General features: G+C 41.8%; 1 protein-coding gene across 1 annotated transcript in view; it reads left to right on the forward strand.

The window, feature by feature from the left end:
- The window catches only part of kcng2 (potassium voltage-gated channel, subfamily G, member 2), a 43,363-nt gene extending 19,606 nt beyond the window's left edge, over positions 1-23,757 (forward strand). The window contains exon 3 of the mRNA XM_075449974.1: positions 22,311-23,757. Within this exon, the coding sequence (XP_075306089.1) occupies positions 22,311-23,141 (831 nt within the window). The 3' untranslated portion in view covers positions 23,142-23,757. The remainder of the gene's footprint in view (positions 1-22,310) is intronic.
- Positions 23,758-26,494: the final 2,737 nt, after the last annotated feature.

Below are 26,494 nucleotides of genomic sequence, written 5' to 3' on the forward strand. Positions count from 1 at the left end.
CCGTCAGTCGGGTCGCGGGGGGGCTGGAGCCTATCCCAGCGGTCAATGGGCAAGAGGCGGGGTACACCCTGGACAGGCCGCCAGTCCATCACAGGGCCACACAGAGACAAACGAGACAAACAACCATGCACACTCACACTCACTCCGAAGGACAATTTAGTCATCATCTATATCATGTTCTGTTAAATAATTAAGCCTATTTAAACTAACACAGACTTCTACTGAGCCAACAGAAAGAAGGCAGATGCCCGTAAAACGGGTGGTGGCCACCACCTCTAAAGGGAGGCCAGTGGCTGAGGGAATCCACCCCCCACACACGAGTGCCTTTATAAAATATAATAGGCCTATATATGTCTTTTTTAAGCCTATTCATACAAATATTTATTTATCTTTTATGTCTTTTTTTTCTTTTGTCCCAACACATTCTGATGGTGCCGCTCAAAAAGATAATTGTCTGTAAATGCAAAAATCTATGCGCGGTCTGATAACCATCTCCGACGAATATTTATTTCTCTGCGCAATAATGCTGCACCTTCATCCACGGGATCGTTGTCAAAAGGACATGTTCGTGAAAAAAGTTGCCTCCTACTGTGCCTAATGGACTTATAGAAGTAGAAGAACTCGCTCTGCTGACTGAATGAATGAGGAAATCAAATGGCGTGTGTGTCTGAAAGAGGGCGGAGACAGAGAGAAACTCAAGGTTTCTTGAATAAAACCTGGTCCCGACCAGGTTAGGTTCAGAGAGTCTGTTACTCCGGTAACTGACCGAGAGGTTAAGTTACCTCTCTTTGTGAAACAGGCTAGAGTTACCCCTCTTTCTCTGGGTTGAGTTACCTCCCTTTGTGAAACGGAAAACTCAGGGTTTCCCTCATTTCAGGGTTAATCAACTCAGAGTTTTCACTAAACCTGCTACGTGAAACGGACCTCTGGTCTTGGTGCTCATAACAGTCTGAATGGTCCTTTTTGTCTTCGGTCGAGTAAACACGCTGGCGTGACCACAACACATGTTCTAACCAGCAAAGTATCTATTTATCTGAAGTCTTTCAATAAAGCTTGAAGGCGTACAGTCAAGCAAAACCATAAAAAAACAAATAAATAAGGAAAATTAAGACCAGTTGAAGCGAGTAGAAGTGTATTTCCCCTGCAGAGCTGCAGCACTCTGCAGATATTTGTCTTCTTATTATTCTGTGTATGGGACATTTCTGGTCTGAAGCTACAGCACACTGTGAGACTGAATTGCTTTAGCTAATTACCAGATGTCTTTCAGTCATGTCCTCCCACTCATCCTTCTCCATTACAGAGCATCCCAGTATCCATTATCTTTGATAGCCAACCATTTACTTCAGCACAGATCCTCCCCACACTGGTGAACTAATGATTTTGTAAGAAACCCCTTTTTTCCCCAGATAGAAATATATAACATAGTGTTATTAGTAAGTGTTTTCAGAACTTGTCAGGGCCTTAGCATTAGGAATATGAAACGAGCTGGTAAGTTGTCTAAATAATAGTTTGGAAACACATTTGTCCTGCACATTTTATCAGAGCTTAAAAGTTAAGTTAAACAATTATTTCTGAAAAAAAAAAAAAAGGGAAAGTTTCCTTCCTGAAACATTCAGGTTTCTACAATTCAACCAAAAACCTAAATAAGTCATTTAGTCATTTCTGAGTCCTCGAAAACCAGCTTGATTGTGTTTGGGAATTAAGAATAAATCTAGAATTATATGCCAATGGCACACTAAAAAAAAAAAAAAAAAGTTTTGAGAGACTCAAAAAATTTATCAAATCTACAAATAACATATGGAGGCCGAGAGGAACCCTGCCTCAATTAATTATTTAGCTGCTGTCATCTTGAGATAAATCTAATTTTCTGTCATCTCGAAATAACAAATCTAATTTTCCAGCTCTTTCACACGTTGATTTATCTAGTTTTTGTGAGAAATCAGCCTTTTATGTTCTCATGGTCACAGCGGATCTGTCGACACGGAAAAAAATAAAAGGCTTTGTGTTCCTTAAGACCACGAAGTGATTATGGTGAGCCGGAAAGCGAGTGGTTAGTGTGTTAAAGCCCGGTTTCATTGTTCATTATCACTCTCCTGAAAGCCGAGAAGGATCTACGGCATTAAGCCAAGGCATGCATGTGCATCTCTGCTTCTGATTGTCTGTTCTTGAGCACAGACATGGAATGAAGAGTTTAAACTAACTCTGCTGCAGCCGGTGGCCCTTCTCAGGTGATCCCACCATTTGTGGAGAGGGAAAAAGTAACTTTTCTCGGCCAAACTAACAAAATGTTAGTCAAGAAAACAAGCCTCGTTATCTTTAGATAATTACTAGGGCTGGGACTTTAGCGCGTTAATTTCGATTAATTAACTACACACATATTAACGCATTTTAATCGCCGATATAATTATTATTATTATTATTTTTTTTTTTTTTAAATACAGACGGATGGAAGCGTCGACAAGAGCGTGGTTGTGTGCAGATTATGCAACAAGGAATTTGCGTATCACCGCAGCGTATCAAGCCTCAAATATCACCTCAACGCTAAACATGTAGCAGCTAGCGTGGAAGCTAACGGGGGCCCAACGCAGCTTAACATCCAAGATTCTATATACTGTGTTTTCATGCATGCTACATTCAGATTTCAAATAGGGATATGTTCCGTGTTTGTTGAAATATTGTTGAAAATGTTAATTTTCTAAAGGATAAAGTATATGCGATTAAAATGCGATTAATTTCGATTAATTAATTTCAAAACCTGTAGTTAACTCGATTAAAAATTTGAATCGAGTCACAGCCCTAATAATTACATAAATTTATGTTCCAACGTGACGAACCAATGTTCATCACTTTGTGCCAAACAATTCTCTTTGGTCTTTTTAACATCTACAGTGCATCATTTTGTGGAAAAAGTCTGGGAATCCATTGCTGCATCTAGAAATGTTGCTTGAAACTTAATTAGACAAGGAGGAAGCCATATATCACCTCAGATAGCACAAAAGACAGAAGAAACTTGTTCTGTGGTCAGATGAGTCCTGCTGAAACGTGGCTTGACACAGAAGTATGAGGAGGCCTGAAGCAAGTTGTGTGTTATCCTTTTATTCCCAATCCTCACACCCTCACCTGTCACTAATTAAGCTGCTGATTGTAGATGGTTTCTTCCACTGCAGAGTTGCATTTATGATCAATGCATTTTTTTTCTCATCTCTGATGAGAAACTTTGTTTTTAGTCTTTGTTTGTTTCTTTAGAAATGCAATTAAGTTATTCAAGAGGATAGTGAAAATCATTTGTGAGGGTCCGACGACCTGTGGCGAGCCTGTGTTACAAATTGTTCCTCCAGCAAGAAGTCCGAGTCATGCCTGCAGCAGACAGCAACCAGAATGCTCAGAGTTTAAAGAATCAGGGAGGATTTCTACAAAGTCAAATCAAATCAAATTTATTTATATAGCACATTCATGTACAAACAATTCAAAGTGCTTTACATAAAATAAAAGCATTGCAGCAGGGAGTGGAAGAAGCAATAAAAATACAAAAAAGAATAGAAAGAGAAACAAATAAAATCATTTAAATGAATTTAAAAACAATCAACAGTTCAGAAAAGTTCAAAGATATGGTTCATAGACACATGAGAAAAGAAATGTCTTTAACCTGGATTTAAAAATGTCTCCATTTGGTGAAAGTTTAATCTCCACTGGCAGTTTGTTGTTTGCAGCATAACAGCTAAATGCTGCTTCTCCATGTTTAGAAAGCCGACAGCTTCTCAACTCAAACCTCACAAAATGCGAAGCAGTTCAAGTTAAAGTATCCGAAACGTCTTGTACTTAAGTATGAGAATTACTTTAAAAATAGATGTACTTAAGTAATGTAATGAAAAGTATAAGTAAAAAGTAAACAAGGCAAATGAAGTTTGAATGACGTTTTTTATATTTTGGTAAACTTTGAAGGTCAAATACACTTAAAATCTACACACAACCAAGTGCAGGCAACATTAAGACCAGGTTTAGACAGAAAATACAAACTTTGTGAACCTTTAAGTTTTTCTTCTTCAAGTAAGGTCAGTGCTGAAAATGAGGCGTACATTACACCATTAAGAAAAAAATTAAACAAAAGAGGCTGCTACTGTTATTGCCATCATTATAAACACAATTTAAAGAAAAAAATAGGAGAAAACTGAAGCTTATCTGGCATCTGAAGAGGAAGACCTTTTTTGTAAAACTACCATAAAACCTAAAAAAGGGGAATTTCTGTAAGATAGAATTTCCACGTCTTTGGGCAGGCATAACATGCATGGGGTCAAAACACTGTTGCGTTTTTTCTCTCTCTCTCTGTCTTTTTTTGTAACGAGTAACTAAACCGAACAATGAAAATGTATCGGAGTAAAAGTATGCAATTAAGTTCGGAAATATAGTGAAGTAAAAGTGAAAGTTGTCAAAAAAAAATGAAACTCGAGGAAAGTACAAAGTATTCCAAAATATACTTAAGTACAGTAGTGAAGTATTTTTACTTTGTTACTATACAACGCTGCATCGGACCATAGCAAATATCCCGCACTGTCTTTCCTCCCAGAACATTACTTGTAATCATCTCAGCTTTATTCTTCACCAAGGCGTATCTACTTCTCAGCATCCGAGCCGTGGAGCAAAGGACAGTTTGGCTCAACGCGACGGTCACTGCTGTGGTTGCTGCGTGTCTGGCCGGGTTCTGCTGCGTCTGCAGGAGCTTTTTCTAAGTTTACGATGGAAAGCAGACAGGCTACTGTCTGACCAATCTGATGCAGCTCATGGAGAAACATTCTGTGGTTCAAAGACTTTTCTTCCTCCTCTCACTCTGATTTTACTCTGAAAAAAATCTAGATTGCATTTCACATTTTATGATCCCTTGTGCACGCTCTGTGGATGAATAGGGGGATTGAACAGTATTCTGTCGATTTCTTCCCCCAGAACTGCTTACTCTGTTCTCATAAACATCTTTGAAAACTGCTTACTTGTCCCATTTATCTCGTCCGAGAGTCCCAGCTGTAGATCTAACCTCCCAGTGACTCTGCTCATGCCTCGCAGCCTTGTACATTCCATTGTGAAGTAAATCCCAGCCACTCCGAAGTACACTGCAAAGCCATACATCATCACTGGGGAACATGGAACCAGAGCTCAGAGTGTGAATGCGAGGAAGAGAAATGTGTGCACCTGCTGCAAGAAAACAGATCATTTTGTCAAAGCTGAAAATAGGAGGTGTGCATCAGTCACTCCTGCCGCCTGTGAGTTAGACATACTGCTGTTCACGCTCAGGGAAATATGCAATCCATCTCGGTGGTGATGATTTCCGCATCTTACTCAGCGTTTGGTGAATGATTCCAATTGAAATGTTGCAGGACTTCTTTTTTTTTTTTTAATTCCCTACTTACGTTAGAAAATCTCTCCAGCCAATTTCAGAATGTAATGTGGAGAGAACAAACAGGCAGTGTTAGTTTAAGGATTATTTCTCATTTATTTATTTAAGTTTCTCAGTGCTGATTCTAAAATCTGTGCACAGTAAAGTCACACACTGCTACAGTGTGGCTGACGCAAAACACATAGCATAACACAACAACCAGGCTCACATAATGCTGCAAACAGGGATTTGGTTTTTAACATGCGCTCCAAACGCGCATCAATATTTTTTCTTCATAAACGATGAATCAAACTGACAGTAATTACAGTAAAGCAAGGCTCTATCGCCGAACTCTGCAGCCTTTGGCAGCTTTTAGCACGGTGTCCTCATTTTATGTCCATACATCTGCTGCGTGATTGAGCCTCACAGCTATCATCAGAAAGCAGCCATCTCTAATAAGCAGGCTGAGAGACGTTGAGTGCACTATTTGGCATGTTCAAAACAGTGGAGACAAAATAGAGGGGGTGTAGTGGCATTTCTCTGCAGAGTGAGAAAAAAATGCGATGTTGTCCTCCAGAGAGAGTTGAATTCAGATTCCTCTGGTGGCAAAAAAATGAGCAAGGTATTTAAAACTGTTTGATGTTTAATGTCAGAGGGAACTCAACAGAGCACTCTCTAAAGTGAAATGAGCTAGAATTACAGCAGGGATGTAAAAGGATGATGTAGGGCGGAATGAAAGAGGAACAAAAACAAACCATGACACGTGGATTCAGACTGTTACATTTAATGATTGCTTGCTTGCTTGTGTTGTTATGTAGTCATGTAAAAGATGTGTACAGTCAGATTTTTTTAGGGTAGATTGATTTAAACGGATGTTATCCTTTTTTCAAATGACCTTTTCTCCCAGGTGTTGAAGCATTGTTGAAGGTGCACAGTCTGACAAATTACAGATTTACAGAACCAAATATGAAACAAGAGACAAGATTCAACCCTATCTCATCATTTTTATGATTTATTATCATTATTTTCACTGGAATAGTTTGGTTAGGTTCTGGTTAGGACATCGTGCTTTGGTTTAATGTAAACTCTTATACGTAATTACATAATGAAATACAAGGAGGGCAACTTGTCTCATATGCATTTTTTCCCCATTTAGATGCTTCATTTCTAAACTTTAGAGAGGGGACATGCCTCCAGTAATCCATAGCCTTCTTAGATTTACAATTGAAGTGATTTTTTGTTTCTTTTTCATTTTTTAAGTGGGCTTATATGAGCAGTCAGAGTCATGCCTGCAGCAGACAGCAGTCAGAATGCTCAGAGTTTAAAGAATCAGGCAGGATTTCTACAAAGCCGACAGCTTGTCAACTCAAACCTCACAAAGTGAGTTCAAGCAGTTCAAGCAGTTCAAGCAGTTCAAGCAGTTCAAGCAGTTCAAGCGAAGACATACAGTGATTTTTACCCCGCCTCACCTTCGCATCAGACGGTTGTTTACTTTGTGATTACTTTTTCAGATGAAGAACATCCATGCTGATCTGTGTGATCGCCCGCACGGTGCCTGCTCCTGCAGCTGCTCAGCCAGTTTAAGTCCAAAATATTAACTACCAGACTGTAACAATCAGCGCGTCTGAGACGCTTGATCATTTTGAGCAGCAAGTTAGTGTCACGAACTGGCTCATGAGCTCTGACAAAAAATCAGATCAAATCAAATCAAATTTATTTATGTAGCACATTTCATGTACAAAACAATTCAAAGTGCTTCACATAAATGAAAAACAATGGAAACAAGGCAGGCTTCAGCCAGAAGTAATATTCCGATCCTTGCGAAAACAGGAGGGTGGTTACATCCAACATGTCTGACCCAACCCCTGCCAGACTCAGCTGATAAGCAGCGGGGCACATGGCAGCCACCGTGTAGAACAACACATAAATGGTTGCAAAACAACTCTACAATTGAGGATGAATAGCAGCCTATTAAGACTATGTCTTTGTGTGCAGTTCTTGAGGTCATGAATGTTTTAAGCACGGTGTCTTCTGACCAAACTACCACTCGCTTTAAGAAAACATCTGTGCTGATTTCAGCTATAATTTCATGCGCGATCATCCCTCTATGAGAAAGTTAGAAGTGGCAGAACGTCTCATCTGCTCCACTTCCTCCTCTCTGTGGACCCGGTGGCAATTGAAGAATGCAGATTTAGAAATCCCACTTGTCTTATCATATATTAATAATTGAATCTGAGTCTTTTTTGAGCAAATATGATATATTTAATAGCTCCAGTAAGCTACATTGCAGATGTGGCCCCTAAAAGACGTTCTCACTCAGTACGGGACGGGTCTATTCCACCCAGAGTAAGGCTCAGATTGAAAAGTCAGAGAATTTTCCTTAAATGCTAAAATCTGGAGAGAAAAACGACGTGTGTCCACGAGTTTATGGCCTTACATCAGTAATGCACCGCTGCTTTAATGCAACCTGACCTGAAGAGGAGAAAGTCCCGGATGCCAGAATTGTAACTGTGAGAGTGCAACCTGTTGGAAATATCAAGTTTCCATCAATAAAAGAAAACAGCAATTTAAGCTAATTCCTCAACGGGCTGCGAACAGCTGTTGTTATTTGAATTCAGGATAACTCGGAAACCATGACAAAACAAGTGAAAAAGAAATTGAATAATAAAGTTGTCCTGCCCTTTGTTTAGTTAGTGCTACAGAAAGGCTCCAGCTGTGCATGTTCTAATTACTTGTCCCTGCGGAGGTACAAGCACACTCAACTGAACAGCCTCTCAGCACACGAGCGGGGAATGCCATTGACTTTGCTAAGTATTGTCAAAATGCTTCTCTTGTTACCATAGAAGCATTTGCACTGATACACATTTTCAGTTGAAGTGGTCTTATGTGCCATTTGCCATTTCGTCCACAGATAAAGCACTTTGTTGTCTGGAGAAGATCAAGGGACTTGACTGAATGACTGATGATTATGAGTCCCAGACCATAGCTTTCATCACATGTTCGAATGTTCTGCTCGAGTAAAAATTTACATAAAATATGTTTCTGAAGCCGGTCTTGATTTCACTTTTAGCCCTGGTCATAAATGTTAATGGAACAAAAAAAAACAAAAAAACAGTTGTATTAGAGATATTTGGAACAAAAAAGCGGCTAAATCAGATTTAAATGAAATCACTTCAAATTTGTAAAAAACAAAGAACTAAAACCAGACCCGCTCGTACTGATTTACTCAGACTGTCTTCTTTTCCTGCGCTTTCTGTTCGGCGTATCTTAACCAAGGGGAAAGAGAGTGAAAGCACACATTTGATCGACAGCAGCCATCAATATCATCAGTACCTAAGGTTCGGCTAGTTGAGATGAAAATGTAATGACCCCTCATGAGGAACCTGGCTTGTCAAAGCACCAGAGAACCAGTTATGAATAACAGTGCAAGGGCATAGAGTGCAAAGACACAGTCCTTTAGTCCTTTCATTGGTCGAACACAGCGTTCATGTGTCCAGAAGTGCAAGTACTCACTGCAAGCTATTAGCTGCATTTGGGTGTTTAAATGTGTATTATTGGCTATTAGAATGTGTGTATATAATCTTATAACATGAGTATGTGTGCAATTACTGCAGCTGGAAAAGTGAGTTGAAATCATTTGAATATCAGAATAAATATAAAAGTATTTTTGCCAAGGAAAGAACATAAAAGTCTTAAAAAGTTTGCTCTAAACACCCATCATGAATCAGCATGATGAACACATATTGACAGAGAGCAAACGGGCGGTGTTGGAGCCATGCAGTGTGCGTGAGTTCCAGCAGTTTTTTTCAGGCTACTGAAAAATAAATGAGATCTCCAGCGTGACATACTGAGGAAACGATGCACACTGTGGGATATGACAGCCTGGCTTGTAGGGATGAGGAGGGAAATGACTGATAAGGTGTTATTATTTGGTCATTGCGTGAAATTGTGTGACACACAGGAGGTTAGAGGGCCATTAGCCAAGAGGAACATTTGTCAATTTGTAATAGTTTGCATAAAATGACTTCTGTCTGCTCCTTTTTCTCCCTCAGGCTGCTGCCTCTGTGCAGTCCTGCTCCTCAGATTCTGTCTCCACTTTCTTAGACTGCCGGGTTACTGGCAATAATCTCAAACCCCGCTGCTCAGTGTCACTCATTTCATGCCGAATGAAAGTTGTTCTAAGATTGTGGGAGGTAAGGATAAAAAAATGATTCACAACTGGCAGAGTCATAGCATGCTGAAGACAGGCAAGAGGCTAATGTTGCCGGTGAGATGTGGCGGGTTGAATAAGCACTAATGGTTATTATATGGTAATGATTGCACTCAGGGCCAATCCCAGCATGCACTGACAGTGTAGTTACACCATAATCAGGTTGTCAGGTGGGGCTAACAATAGGCAAATGAATACATTAATTCCAGTTCAACTAAACTGCAACTGGAAACAGAATTATGTGTGCAACGATATAAACATACAGCATTCGTGTCCTGACGCTCTTAGTATGTTTACATGGCATCAGACATATATCAGGTAATTCTATTTGTCTGACTAAAGCTGGACTTATGTAAACATGTTAGTCTGACTGAACCTGCACTAAGTATTTTCTCAAAGGTGGACGAGCACACCCAGATCATGCAGTTGGGAGTTCAGCTGCTCTTGAACGTATACTTTTAAAAGGGACTTAAAGCTGATTCATGGTCGTCTACGGAGACCCTCCCGGAGAGGCTTTCCGTCGCTTGTAGGCCAAAATTCCGATCTATCCATCGAGGCCACGGAGACCGCAAGGGTTGTGATTGGTCGGCGAAAACAGCATCATTTCCGGAATCACTTTTCCGGTTAGTTAGTTCCCTCCTCTCACAACAACAACACCGCCATTTTTTAAAGAGTTTACTCTGTGGCGGTCAACTTTTTGAAAAAAATGGAGCAAATCGCTTTTTTTTAACAAAACTATTTGTATTTCAAATTCAACAAGCTCCAACTCCAACAACAATCTTTCTCTCTCGGTCGCCATCGTTCACTGTGAGGAGTGGAACGGAGCCGGAAGGTAAACAATCAATCAACGACTTTCACGATAGACGTCTATTATCTAAGTGTCTTGAGATGGCATTTGTTGTATTTGGCGCTATATGAATGAAATAAAAATGAACGTCGCAAGATTGGGTCGTTTAACGTAGCGACGCCTACTGATTGGGAGGTGAATTGCCTTGCGTATCCGACATCCCGACAGAGAACTAAAGGTTTAAAGCCTCTCCGTGACTACGGAGACGGATTGACGGATAGAAGCATACTGAGGCCTTAAGACTCTGCACATGCTCAGCAGTTCCCATACAGGCCACTGAGTCGGAAGGAACAGAAGAAGCAGATAATAATAGAAGAACCATAAGGGATTGTGTGCATGTCAAAGATGAAAATGGAAAAAAGTGTCGCCCTTACAGCACATATGATGTGTACAGAACTGTAAAGCTGTTCATTTTACTGCTCAACATGGTACTGATTTGTCAGCAGCTAAATTGTTGGTCAGTTGGTGATGAAATAATAGTACTGACAAGCTTAAAGTGAAAATATTGCAGTCTATTTTAACACATACCTCAGGGACAGGGACAAGAACAGCATTCCAATTAAATGACCTAGCTGAGTTGTAAGTGTAGCTCGACCTAAATGTGTATGGAAACTGGTCACCGTGAGGTCCTCATGAAGAGGTTGGAGGGGAGGTGGCTTTAAGGCCTTTGGACAGGCCTTTGAATAATGAGATCTGAGCTTGAAATCAGTTTTTGTCTGTTAATAAGGTTATTTTTTTATCACCAGTTTCTTTTAATTCTGTGATACTTTTGTTTTCCCTCTTTAGACAGCAAAACTCACGTGAACTCACACCAGAAAGTGTTACAGCCACGGTGGTACACAGCACAGACCGTAGCAGGCTCCAGGCTTGGGATTATTGAACTTTCCAGGCACTAAAACTGTAGCCTGGGTGCCAGCAGAACTTAGCCCCGCCCATAAAAGTTTTGGTCGGGAAGTTCGGTCTGGCTCTGCTCAGTTGGGAAATCTCTATGCTCAACATCAAAACAGTCGACCCAATCAGATTGCCAGGGCGGGCTTTATACGATGATGGACAGATGATCAACAGGGACATTATCGACTACGTCACTAAAGAGCGCTTGGTTTGACTTCGTTTGAAACAAACATGGCTGCCGCTGGAGAGCTAGGGTGTGTAGATTCTGCCATCGAGTCTGTTCTACAGGATCTCCACATTGCATTCATTTTGAAAGACGAACAGAGGAACACGATAAAGGCTTTTATCGATAGAAAAGATGTTTTTGCCGTCCTTCCTACAACAAGTGTGTGTCGCTTAATCTACGTCACATACTACGTTGCTCTGATTGGTTGTAGGTCTGTCCAATTGAGCGAAGAGGCATTTTTTCTCCTGGTTCGGTTGAAACACGCCCCATACTCAAAACTCTATCCAGCTGTATCAGACTCACATTCTGACTAGAATCGTGAGTATGACGTAGTCAGGCTACTAAAACTGGTGCATGCCTACATTTTGCATTCCCTGAAACTGCCACATATGCTTAAAAAATGTAGAATTAGTGTTTACTTGGGTTCCACACAGGTTACTTTGTTTTTTGGTCTGAAAGCATAAGATCTGTGCATGTATGGCTGGATGGAAGCAATGATTTACCAAAAGTACGCAGTGAAGACACTCTTTTTTGCCTTGTTTCTCGCCGGTAGATGAAATGAAAACCTGCATCTTTACCAAGTCACAGTTGGTGCGAGGTGAGGTTATTTCTCTGATGGGAAAAAAAATATATATCATCCGCCTTAAGTCAGATATTATGACTTCACTGGATTTATTTCACCTCAGCAGGTGGGAGACAGTTCTGTCTTCTTTCTGCTGAAAAGCCTCGGACCGTTTGCTCTGAACAGAAGTCTCTCAGCTCAAACACACTTGTTACAAGGCTAAAATCTCACCTTTGTGGTAGAATGAAATAGACTCATTGCTTCCGTATGTGTGTAAGTTTCTTTCTGTGGACTGCTAGACATGGACAGAACAGAAGCTCCCTCAAGCTCCCTATTTTTATTCCATTTTTTTCTATTCTTATATTGCATTCCTCTCAAAGATGGTTAGATTTTTACTCTTGTCTCCTTTGTGGCAGTTTGGAACAACAACAAAAGCTTTTCACATCCAACCAGGCTGTGCAACATTTCTTACAGAGTATCTTGGGATTTTGCTCATGAGTGAGGGCACAACAGATTGTGAAACATTAGACCAAATAATAGTCTTGTGTTTGTTAAAGAAGCTTATCAAGACAGGAGAGAGTGGAAACCGAGTCAGAGTGGGGAACAAACACAGAAAACAGCAAAGATCAGTGGGGAGGACAAATGAGATCGGTGTGACGCAACCAGAGCCAGCCTGAAGTCAGACCCCCTCCAACTTATCTGTACAGACCAGAGATGAGTCGCCGCTGCCTTCATTGTTTGCTTTACACGCTTGTCTTCAGCTGTGACGGGGTCAGAGTCCCCTGATCGCTGAGACAGATAATTGCGTGCCTTTAATTTGATCCTCTGCGGTGCATCTGCGTACTTCAGAGGCTGCTCAGCATGGCGGTGGGGGGGGTGATGGCGGGGGGGTGGGGGGATGCACTCAGCCAGAAAGCTTCTGACAGAGAACAACACAAATACGCCGGTCGAATTCAAAGCGAAGGCATGGTTTCAGCTGCATTGGTGTCACAAACAGACAGATTCCCTCGTGGACACGGAATGACAGAGGATGTGTGAAACATACTGGGCAGCATGGTGAGGATGAGTGAGTTCCTTGGACGGCAGCACATGCATTTGCTTTGGCGTCAGACTCCTTTTTACTTTGGATGTGAAATGGCAGCATGTGGTTAGAGGGTGGATCTCAAATTTGAATCATCTTCCTGGAACAGCACACCGAGCTTTGCCACAGGAAGACTTAAAAATGGGCTCAAAACAGAGATGAAGAATGAGTTCCAGTCGCAGTGGATGATGTTTTTTTAACAAGTTATTCAAAAAGCTCCCACTCCTGAAGGTGCTCAAGTCTATCACTGTGTAGCAGAGAAGCATGTAATGTACTGACTGTATTGCTGTTAAAAGAAAGACTCTTCTATAATAAAGATTCTGTAAAAGGGTTGTTGCTTTCGTAACGCGTCCAGATGTCCCTGAATAGACAGAATATGAACAAAAGCAGTTTCTGTTTTTAAATTTCGGCTCCACTTTGGCAAGATGTCCCCTCAAAAAGTTGATCACCTGCTCCTAACCCCAGAATTCCAGGATTATTTCACATGTAAGATTTGGAGTTCTTAGCCAAACCCTGGGCCTGCAAGCAGCTGGCCAGAGACCATGGAGCTGTGCTGAGGTCCTTTTCCGGCTCCCCACTGTTCTTTTTAAACTCGCCGTGGCCTTAAGCCAGTGGTTACTTTCTGGAGTGACTCTGACTAACAGAGGATAAAAAAATGTGCTTTTTTTTTTGTATCATGGTCCGGGGATGAGCACAAGCCTCCTTTACGGCAGTGTTATGATACTCAGAGGAGGAACATTCTCAGATGGTTTCTAATGTTCCAGCATTAAGTTGCCTTTTTTTTGTTTTAAGTAAAGCTCTTCACAACTATTGGATGAACTGCTCTCAAATATGGTGCATATGTTCTCAGTGGAAAGAGGAGATTTCAATTACTCTCTGCATTAAAGGGAAAGTTCGCCTCTTTTGACATGAAGCTGTATGACATCCCATATTAGCAATATCATTTATGAACATCTTCTTACCCCCTGCTGCGTCCTGTGAGCCGAGTTCCAGCCTCGTTTTGGTGTTGACGAAGATAGTCCGGCTAGTTGGCTGGGGACACAAAAATTACTCTTTTGAACGCATATTGTTTTGAGAAGCAAAACGCTTTATTCTCGGGACCCCAGCCAACTAGCCGGACTACTTTCATCAACACCAAAACGAGGCTGGAACCCGGCTCACAGGACGCAGCAGGGGGTAAGTCAATGTTCATAAATGATGTTGCTGATATGGGATGTCATACAGCTTCATGTCAAAAGAGGCGAACTATCCCTTTAATATGGTTGGCCATGAAATTTAGTGCATGCTTTAAAAACATTTGAGAAATATCCCTATATAAATGCTGGAAGTGTCAGTTCAAGCATTTATTCTGCTGTCAGACTCACTTAAAGTCATTCTGGTCACTTTTCATCATCAGGTCAGACATTTAAAAGCCTCTGCCTGAGCTGCTCCGTCTCTGCAGCCCATGGTTACCCATAACACGCATCTGTGGGGGGTTTCAGGGATATTTCTGTGCATCTCTGCAAAAGTATTTCACTCCTCTCCGCATGTACTTCTCACCAACATGAAAACAAGCGGAAAGAGAACTGCAGATACTAGAATCGAGGAAAGTAACAGAAACTCAGCAAAGCCTGTGGGCAAAAATCCAGGGAAAAACAACAACTCAGGAAACTAAGTAAAGGCACAAAGGATGTCAAGTAGACAGGAATTCTGGAGAAATAAACCGGCAAGAATCACCAGTTGACAGATAGTTAGAGGGGCCCGCAGACTGATGCTACATTCAATAAACACTAAAAACTCCACTTCTGATCTCTGAGGGTGAAAATCAAAGAAAAGGCCAACACTAGTCCCTTCTCACTAACAGGTGGGTACGGTTTTACCAAAAACGTTGTTTTATTGCGTATGTGCTCCACCTTCGCTTCGCTGTTGATTCGCACATGGAGGCTCCACGCCAGCCCTGCTCTGCTTCCGGACTTATTCGTGTTTACGCGTCGCAAGAAGGGAAAACGGATCTGCTCTGCACCCAGCTCGGCGAACGCTCTCCACTGAAGCCAAAACAAGTTCAGCCACGCTCTGTGATGACACGCCGATGCATCCGATCGGGTTGAACCAAACAGATCCCCCCCAAAAAATCTCCCATCTCAGACAAACTGCCACATGTTTAAGTGACCGGCTGCCTAAAGTTGGATCTCATGTTCGAGTCTCAGTGCAACCCAATCAGAGATGGGGACTCGAGTCACTGTGACTTGGACTCAAGTCGACTTGAGTCGCTGTTTTGATGACTTGTGACTTGACTTGACAAAAAATAAAAGACTCGAGACTCGACTCGGACTTGGAAGTTAAAGACTCGGCACTTGATTTGACTTGAGACACGATGACTTGAATGACTTGAGTGTTATTCAGTTCATGTTTTCAGTTTGAATATAAAATTAATAAATTAATAAAAAAAATAATATCAGTTAGGAGGGCAGGCTGAGCATGGCGTCATGATTGGATCACCACCCTGTCAATCAGTCAAGCCCTCTCTACATACCTTAACCTGGGCATACACTGTGCGATTTTTTCAATCGAGGTATTCAGCTGCTGCTCATACTGTACGAGTGAATCGCAAGGGTTAAAACGTCGCCGCTCACGATTCCTGTTCTCACACTGTACGATCCGATGGTCTGATGCGATCTGGCTGCTCACACTACACGACACGTCGGACTCGGTCGCCGGTCGCTGCCATGCTGTTCTTTTGTCTTCTTCTTCTGTTGACAATTTTCTCTATCTATGTTTGCGCATGCATAGTGTGACAGGATGAGGTAAATCGGCTCGTCCAGCTGCTTCAACTGTGCGAGAGCCTCACGAGGGGCGACCAGGATTTCAAACAAGTTGGATTTTCATCCGATCGATCGGGAGGTGGTCCGGAGGGCTTAATCGTTTGTCGTTACCCCATGTATACTACACGATGCGAGACGCACGATTGAGCCAAAACTCGGCCCGATCTCCAAAATAGTCGCACAAGTGAAAATCTTGTCGACATCGGGCCAAAAATCGCACAGTGTATGCTCAGCTTTACGTGTTTATTGGAGAGAATAAACTCATATCAGATATGCATCAACATGTCAGCGGGAGGGGGACCGAGAGTCGTTGTCTTCGGCTTTCGTAATTACCATTTTGACGGCAAAAGACGAACAGCTCAGTGCAAGACATGCGGCAACAACATCTCAGACAGCCAGACGACAACTTCCAACTTTGTTCGTCATTTTAAGATCCATTCTGACCAGTAACTACTTGTCAAATTAGCTAATATTATCCTGTTAGCCTAGTCGGTAGTTAGCTAACGTTAGCTTGAAATGATACGGGGTGGACAGGTTGGACACATTGGCCAATGATGTTTACTGACAGTTACTTATATCTTGTCTTTTCACTTTATTAAGATCAGATTCTGCAGGTAAAATTGCAATAATAAGATGACTTGACTTTGACTTGACTTGCCCAAGAAAAAATTACTTGAGACTTACTTGAGACTTGCACATGTGTGACTTGGTCCCATCTCTAAACCCAATAGGGTGTCAGATATCTCCCAACTCAGTTTGTACTACACCAGGAGGCGGCCAAGCACAGGTGCAGCTCCTGTATGAGGCTAATGTCTCCGAACTCCTGTCTTGCTCTGAGGATATTATGAACCTTAGCTGCTTCTAGCTTCCTCCTCATCATCAGTAACAGTAACGGTAACGGCAGGGCTTTACTCAGCCTGACAGATACATCCTGCATCCAAGTCTGCAACCCCTGAAGCGAGCTGTGAAAGAAGCTTAACAGAACTTTCTTTCTTACCCAATCAAGTTAATGAACAATGATGCGGATCCCTGTTTATCTTTTTCACTCAGCCACTTTGAGCACAGATCGTTCTCTATGATGACTATAGATCATCTGTGTCTATAATCATCGTCTATGATTATAGACAAGCCGCCTACTGTTGTATACAGAAATTCTCGGGTGTCCTGAAGGGGTGACACCCGCTGTGGAACATCAGGGGGTATTTCTGATGTTATTTACCCACCTGTTTGGGTGCAGGTGGGAGTACATTCATCTCTAACGGCCTTTACCTACAGTGGTGATCAAGTGCGAAGAGCAGAGCACAAAATAAGGGCAGATCAAACGGAAATATGGAACAAAAGATTAATTTAAAACTTGTTCTGCGATTAGACTCCAATGTATCATCTCCGTGGAGCAGTGATATGATTGAGATAGGATAGGACCCCCTGGAGTCTTAACGCTGTTGGTCGATTAGCAGAGACGGGGGCGGCGGATACTCATGATGAAACTCTGCAGATATCAGGGTGAAAGTTTTAAAGAACAGGGATCAGACTGATATGCTCAAAAAAGGAGCACTGAAGGCAACTGAACCAGAGTAGAGGAGTTTGACAGCGTGGGAAAACAGAAGTGACAAAGCCGAGCATGATGAAAAGCCAAAACACCAGGGAACAGATCTTCTTTACTGAACTTATATAAAGATCCATTTCTACAAGGATGTGCGTTGCCCTCCCAGTGAACCGACCAGTATCTACTATTTCACACAGTAAATACAAGATCTTTCTCTTGCTAATCTGATAAAACAATCGATATACCCTTTGTACATTTTTGTTGTTTCCTTATTGAGGGAACTACCTGTTAGTTGACAAGCGTCAGTCGTTTGCCGTGAAGCAGCGGAAAAAAACGTAGTATCTTTGAGCTCTTCTGGAGTACGTCAAATTCAGAATATGAACACAAGATAGATGTAATACATGATGACAATACAACAGGTGGAAAAAAGGGTAAGAGGGCTGCACAGGTGGAGGATGTAAACATTTGGACAAAAGCTCCATCGAAAAACTGAACAGGAAACAGAACAACGAGCAAAATGTGCTGCTGACCTGCAGCCAGCTGGAGATCTGTGCAACGCTGTTTGTTGCTGCTGAGTCAATTAACAGAATATTAGCACTATTAGCATTTGACAAAAGAATACTCCAGAAAAGAACTATTCTTGTATTCAATATGAATATTGTTATATTATTTCATTCAGATTCAGAATTCAGATTTCAATTCTGTTATCAATTCGTATGATTCAAGATTACAAACTAGACCAGTTGGTTTGTGTTTAGTTGATTAGGGGCTCTATCATTTTAATGTATGGACATAAAACAATAGTGCTACATACTTCTGTTATTTTTTCCCAAAGGCTTGTGAGAGTCACAACATGACCCAACGTTTCTGAGACTAAATAACTTGCATGCAGTGAGGAGTATGCTTGAAACGACCTTCATCTGTCCGAGGGGATGATTTCCAACTGCAGTCCGTCCAAACATACGAGCTTCCCCTGTTAGTAAAAATGTGTTGAACCGACACCGCCAGCACAGGAACCGCAAGCTACACACAGTAGCTACACACAGAAAGGGCCGGTCCAACATTTTATCATGAGCACCACTTTTCCGAGTCTCTAAATTCACCGTGATTACTGTTTACTCTGATTCTGCGAGCGCTCACTCGAGCAGTTTTGAGAATCTGCAGCTCCAGCTTCTCCAGTCAGTCATTTCTGTGGTCCTTAATGGGTTTAGCAAGTTCGAAATCTCCTGGGGAAAAAAAAAACAAAACATGCAATATGCAAAACCGAGCATAAGCTCTTCGAAATGCATGAGGCTGACTGAGCAAATACAAAGAAAAAGTGGTTTGCTCACATGTTTGCACTCGCGCACGTTCACACATCATCACACGTTTTCACACGACTTCATCTGAGCCGCCGGACAGTCTGCAGGGACAGAGAGTTTAAAGGTTTTAATTGGTTCTGCAGATTTTCAATCAATCCACACATAATTACCTGAAAATGCTGCAAAGCAAAGAACATCTTTGGGCGTTCTCAACACTAACGTACGTTACTGCCGGGGACAACTTTAACCTAATAACCAAGTCATCTCGTGTATTCTCAATATTTATGGACTCGGTTTGAGGCGTCTGAAAATAAAGAGGATATAAAAGCATGAAAATCCACTGCTGAGCCTCGTTTCTCAGTTAATTTTGAACATCGAGCACATGTTGTGCCTCTCGACCCCTCAGGTTTGATGTATGAGTCTGTGGGGTTTTACCAGACCAGGCAATCAAAGTCTTTGCTTTACATCTCATGAATCTTTCAGCGTCGTCTCCATTGTGTTTTGTTCTGTGAGGGAACAGAATCGCCTTTGTTGTGAGATCTGACACCACAATCTTTTTCCGTCACTGAATGAACTTGAGAATCAAACAGGCTTGGAAACACCTTCTAACACCCAACGGCATAAAAATATGGCATCACCTCTCCTCATTTTGCTTCAGAAGTCATAAATATTGTATAACTATTTTATTTAACAGCTTCTGGCTTCGTGAAACTTTCAAAACCCTCAAAAACTGTAAATAAAAGAGTTGGTAATTGTCAATAAATTGAAATTGTGACTATTTTTTTTAAATGAAGTAGACAGAAAAGTACCAAATCATGAACCACGAAAACTCACTGTTGGTACTTTGTTGCACGGGGATTTTGTGGACTTCACTCGTTTAAATCATCAATCAATTTCCAACTTTCTTAGGCAGCAGTTGGCAGATCAACTTTGCAGGTTGAAGCCTTGTCATGGACTTTTTTCTAAATTCCCTGCAGAAATGTCCAATCGGATTGATTTCTGGACTATTTGCTGGTTCTGTCATTGTGTTCGAATGTCTTTTTCCTCAAGAAAAGTTTGAATGCTCCTTGTTCTGTAGCAAGATGCACTATCATCCAGAGAAAATGCCCTGAGAAACCTTTTCACTGATGGAATGGGAAAAAAGATAAAGTCCAGGTGTACATTGACCATAGAGGTGAGGACTGCCATCTCCTCTGGTCCTTCACCTGACATCAACCCTATATAGAATAGAATAGAATAGAATAGAAATAGAAAAAATACTTTATTCATCCCCCAATGGGGGAAATTCAAAAAATAAATTAATTCATAAAAATATCTTCAATGGTTGTGGAATTTGTTTTTCTGCTAACAAAAGCTCCATCATCCACAGTCCATGGCTGCATCTCTTTAGCCCACTGGAACCATATTTTCTTTTGTTTAGTTACACTCTTCTGAATCTTAATCCCATTTCATTCTGTCGGTTTCTTACAGTTTGGTTACAAACTCTGATCCAACTGCAATAAACCTTGAACTGGATAATTGTAACATCTCGATTCCGTTTTTTTTTTCCCTTTTTCAGACATTCTGCTGTAGATCTGCTGCTGTGTTTGGGATCATTGGGTCTCATGCAAGAACATTTTCGTATTTTTATTCTAAATTTTTCTCACTTTTTTCGTACGAAGGTCTCGTATGAACACGCCACGTCAGATTCAACAAACGCTCTGAACTTGGTAAAAAGTGTGTAAACGACCTGCGTAAATGATGAATGCCACCCGTGCGTATTTAAGTGCACGTGCACGAGGATAGTAGATTTACATACTCCACGCCCAAAATGATACCATGTAAGGCTGTGCTTCCTCTCTCCTGTGCCAGGAAGTGTTGAGTGTTGAGCCATGAAAATGGCATCAAGGCGCAAAAAGAACAACTTTAGGGGCTCTGAGATTGAAGTTCTGCTTTCAGAGATCCAGAAAGGAAAATCTGTAATTTTTAGCAGTTTTAGCAGTGGAATTACGGGACCTGCTAAAGCAAAGAAATTGGAAGCAATTACGAGTGCTGTTAATTCGGTGTCACCTGTAGTTCATAATGTCACCGAAATAAAAAAGAAATGGTTTGATTTGAAAATGGCTTACAAAAAAAAAAGCGTCTCGCCATGGCCAGGCGCTCGATGACTGCAACTAAAGCCGTGCAATCAGTTGTTGCCTCATCATGATGGCACTTTGATGGGGCGGTCCATGAGGGGGGTCTTCTGGCACCACACCTTCTGGTCTGCCTGGGCTGGTTCAGGTGGAGACCCTCGTTCATGGCAATATTGTAAAAATCTGGCATGCCTTCTCTGGGCTATAGAGCAGTTTGCCCCCCCGCTGTATCGAGACACACCCACCTGGCCTTCAGCTCAGTGCGCTCCACAACAGCACGGGGGCTTTGATGCGTATATGTGTCTCGTGCTCCAAGTTTAGCAGTCCAGCCACGGGATGAAAGTCCCTCTTAATTTGTACTTGTTGGACAGCGGTGTATGGGAATTTAATGTACCATGGGTGATAAACTGATGAGAGCTTTGATGACCAAGGGGAGCGCACGACTCACAGAGGACTGGGACACCCCCGATCTGTCTCCAATCTCCCTCTGAAAGGTTCCAGTGGCCAAAAATCCAAGGGTGGTGAGGACCTAGACGTGTGGTGGAATTGGGTTTGATCGGCGTGTTTCTCTCTGGAGTTGTGGCTCTAGCAAGCTGCATATTTGTAGCAGCACAGTCCTTGGCAATCTAAATCGCGATGTCTTCAGGGTCTCTTCCAAGAGCCTGACGCACTAAGGCATCCAAAAGCAGCAAGACAGCCGCTGGTTACGCTTCCCATTGACCTTGTCATACACAGAGTCAAATTAACCTTTAATTAGTGCACAATTTAAGTCAAACAGAATAATGTCAGCATAATTATGGGGTATAATGTATATATTTATTTATGTTTGCTTCAAAGTAATTAAATATACAATCCATTAGTCAAGCAAACTTGATTTGAATAACAGCGGAGTATTTTACTTGACTCCTACGACAGGTCTGGATCACTCGTAGATTCTGTTCGTACCTGAAAGAAAACGTATAATACGAAAAGATTGGTGAATGCGCAACTCGTACGCATGACTTAAGAACAAATCTGTGCGTACGAACGTTTGTTGCATGAGGCCCAATGTGGCCTCACATCTGACTCTAGAATACTTTGGTATACAGAGGAGTTCACGGTGGACTGCAAGGTGTCCAGATCCTGTGGTTGCAGGACATGCCCAAATCATTACTATCGTATGAAGTGATTGTCCTGATGTGAAAAATACCATTAATTACGATAGTTTTATAAGACAATGACAGCTATGAGGCAATTAAAACCGCCAAATGAACACCCTTTAAGAGCGCTGATTCCATCTTTTTTGTCAGGGGTTATAAACGTCATGCATCGTTCTCTTAGAATTTTTATCTCGCGTCTTCATCTGCTCTTTTTTCTCTCTCTGCAGGGTGAGTGCTCCCAGAGGTGCTTTAACATCTTTGTTCTGGAGACGGTCTGCGTGGCCTGGTTCTCCCTGGAGTTCCTGCTGCGCTTCATTCAGACTCAGAGCAAGTGCATGTTCCTGCGTACGCCTCTGAACGTCATCGACGTGGTGGCCATTCTTCCCTACTACATCACCCTCATCGTGGACTCTCTGTCAGTGGGAGAGAAACCCACGGGATCGGGGAACAACTACCTGGAGAAGGTGGGGTTAGTCCTCAGAGTTCTCCGGGCTTTACGGATCTTTTACGTCATGAGGCTGGCTCGCCACTCCTTAGGCTTGCAGACACTCGGCCTGACGGTGAGGAGGTGCACACGTGAGTTCGGACTGTTGCTGCTGTTCCTGTGTGTGGCCATGGCACTTTTCTCACCACTGGTGTTCCTCGCTGAGAGCGAATTGGGTGCCAAGCAGGAATTCACCAGCATCCCTGGTAGCTACTGGTGGGCGGTGATCTCCATGACCACAGTCGGCTACGGTGACATGGTTCCCAGAAGCATCCCCGGCCAGGTGGTGGCGCTTAGCAGCATCCTGAGTGGCATCCTCCTCATGGCTTTCCCCGTCACATCCATCTTTCACACCTTCTCTCGCTCCTACGTGGAGCTGAAGGAGGAGCAGAGCCGGGCGCTGAGGCACAAGCCAGACTCGCAGGACAGCACCAAGTCCCAGAACAGCGAGGACTCTCAGGAGACGGACAGTTACCATGGCATCACCGAGGCGGCGGCGGCGGCGGCAGTGCAGCGGCGAAAGTCCATGGCCGCACAAAGGGCTGCTGAGATTAGAGCGTCCATGCAGACTTAGCCGCTCCGTCTGCCTGCCTGTGCTGATGTGGCAGGCTGGGAGTCCAAAGATGACTTCAAAGATGAGAAGCCGCGGGACTGTGAACAGAGAGGAGATTTTCTTCTCTGGATGCTTGGCGTCTTTGCTTTGATCATGCAAAGCGTCTGTGCCTCAGAGTGCATCTGAGTTCACAAGCCCCCCCCACACACACACAATTTTTACTTTGAACCATGTAACAGTATAATATTCATGATTAAACACCTTAAGTAAAGAGAGGTAGAAAGCCACCTGTCATCTTACTCACTGACTGAGACGCAGATAAGCTTGTGAAAACAAACTCTAATAGCCTAACCCTGGACTTATAATTACTGCTCCTCGTGTGCTCTGTTCATGTCGTAAATAAAGGTGTTTGCTAAGTTGCCAGACACACCTTATATCACTCATAAGGAACAGAATCTCATTGACGTTCTTTTTTTTTTTCCCATGCTAAACCATTTGTTAGAGTTTAGGCCACACGTTACACGGGTGTCATGCATGCACACGATGATCTCGGTGCATTTATTTCATCCTCATAATAAGGACATCAAACGAATTCAAGTGTCAAAGGGCTTTACAGACTTATGGAAGTTTTTTTTTTTTTTTTTTACGAAGAAATCCCCCTTTTTTGCGCTGAGAAATACTCGTTTCACACTGTGCTAAAATGAATCTACAGCTTGAAATAAAGATGGGAAAGCGAGGTAGTCAGCTTGAGATGACATTTGAAATGTACTAATTAACACTTTCAGTCTTGTTTAATCTGTACATAAATCACTCCCCACTGGTTAGACACTTATGCTGAGGTCAGGACTTAATGAGGTCACTGCAACCAAATCATCAAGCGCACAAACCTCAACTTGGTATTTTTAAACTCCAGGTTTTGTACAGATTAAACAAACGAGATTATTATGTGCTAATTAGGGAGCTTTAGAAGTGCTGGAGGGTGTTTTTCCTTCTTAAAAAAAAAAGAAAAAGAAAACATTTGCAGGTGGTTAAATTGGCTCTTTCCCTTTCTGTCATTCACCACATGAAATACAGGTGGTGAACATTATCCAAAATACAATTATAATCATTCCAGCTCTCCGGAGTTGCTTCTGCGTTTCTTGACTTCCTCCACAGGAAATTCTAGCCTTTAGATAAACTCATCATAATGTCAACTCAGTCTAAATGTACACGCTTACCCACTCAATCCCACTACTCAAATTCAGAATTTAAATAGCATTCAATCCTTTTTGGTGACACAGTTTTTCTACAGAAAGGGCACCAACATTAATGTGCATTGTATTCTGGGTTTAAAAAAAACAACAACAACTTGTAAATGGAAGCTGGACACTGATATTTGAAGAAGATGGAACTTACAAGTTGCAACTTGGATCTACACAAGACTTTGGTGTTGTTGCCTATTCAGCCTATTGGTTCAGATGGTAGAAATCTGGTTTTCCAGTTTAGCTGAGCTCGGCTACGTAAACCACAACGGACGCATTTCCATCGTTTGTAAATTCTTGTTTTTACAAAAAGAAAATCTGCATGCAGACAAATCCTCATGTTTATATTCTCTGTGCAGTTTTGATGGAGGAGTCCTCTGAAACTGGATCAGACTTTTGCAGTTTGAGACATGAAGTGAGCACCGCAGACACTTTTCTGCCTTCGGGACTAGCAGGACCTCATTCTGCTCTTTTTCTGGCCTGAATCCACAATCTTCTTCTGCTGTTGGCAACGAGCTGTAATCCTCTTGGAATTTTGAGCATTCATCTTCATAGGCAACCGGTAAAGTTTGCTGCTTGTCGGCTCTATTTAGAAGCTTGATTCCTGCCAAACAAACCGAGTTCACTGCTTTTTTTAATGAATTATAATTGCATTCACACTGCTGTGGTGATGTTGCACAGAAACTATCTGTATCTCCAGATATATAGATCGATGCAGCTCTCAGATCAGCATCTCTGTGAGGCTACATGGAGGAGAGCTCCAAATGAAAGCTGTGATGGATCACAAGTTTTGCATAATCGTGTAGGTTATTGAGGGATAAACGGAGGAAATAGTATTTTAACTTTGTATTAAATGTAATTCAAAGCCCACCACTCTTTCCACATGGTTTCACAGGTGAGCAATTTCTTTTGTGTTTTCTCCACATGGGAGGACCACAGTAAATGTCCTGTTTCTGTCCTGTTTGTTTTTCATGATGACCATGTAAAGTGTTGCTTCACCTTTTCACACAACGTCGTAACATAATTATGTATCTAAATAAAACAAAATATGAACATTGACCTAGCACAGGGCAAATCAGCCATGTACACCTCGCCTACCATGGATGAAGAATAGGCTGAAATAAACACTACCTGATGCATTTCACAGAATACGCTGCAGTGTGACATCCCGTCCCACTTCCTTTCCTCTACAGTCTACATTTTAAAAACGAGCTCTTTTACCAAGGTTAGTGGTCAAGAGTTGTCAGCTTTAAATTCACACCACTTGCAGGCTTAAAAAAAAAAATCTTAGGCTACGTCGTAGCAAATGATAATCAGCTCTTTATTGAGATCACCAAACCTGCATGAAATCTAACTTTCACATCTCAGTTATATCACACTTAGCTAACAATGGGATCTTCAACAAAGCTAATATCCATTATCTATGTTACTAGCTAAAAAGCCATATCTGAATGCTACAGTATTGTTTAATGTGAAAATTATTATGCTTAAAACATATCTGTTAACTAAACGATAAAGTCTTTTTAAAAACAAAAAACAAATTCACATTGGTTTGAAATTCCAGAGCAGCTAGCTAGCTATGCGCTTAGAAAATTGTGGAGCAGTTAGCTACGCATCATCATCAGGAATGATTCAAACATGTTCGTTGTACTTTGTTCGCATTGTTCCTGAACACAAGATGTAGTTCAAATTTAAGTAAACTTTTCACAACTTGTTGTCCAATTTAAGATTTTTAAATGCCTTTGTGAAAACATTCCTGTTCCCAAAAGGGTTGTTTCTCTGCCCATGCTTAGTACAAGGTTTGTATTACATCTGTGCTATATTGTAACATGACTGTTGAAGTAAAACATTTTTTTTTTACTCTCTGGATTGCATTCATTACCTTTCTTTATTTCAACAAGAGTGGCCGTGCCAATTTGAGAAACAGAAACTACAGTTAAGGGGCATGCTGCGTTCTATTTGCTATGAAATCAGAACTCGGAGCTGAAAATGACTTTACATACGAGTTGATCGTGCTGCAGTAGGAAGCTATTATTAGCAAAACTTAGATGTTTTAATAACAACCATTTAGTATAACAGCTTCCAAAACCTTTTATGGTTGGGGGTAACAATCATAAAAAAAAAGGAATTGGG

Source organism: Odontesthes bonariensis, chromosome 18, assembly GCF_027942865.1.
Source record: "Odontesthes bonariensis isolate fOdoBon6 chromosome 18, fOdoBon6.hap1, whole genome shotgun sequence".
Classification (NCBI taxonomy): Eukaryota; Metazoa; Chordata; class Actinopteri; order Atheriniformes; family Atherinopsidae; genus Odontesthes; species Odontesthes bonariensis.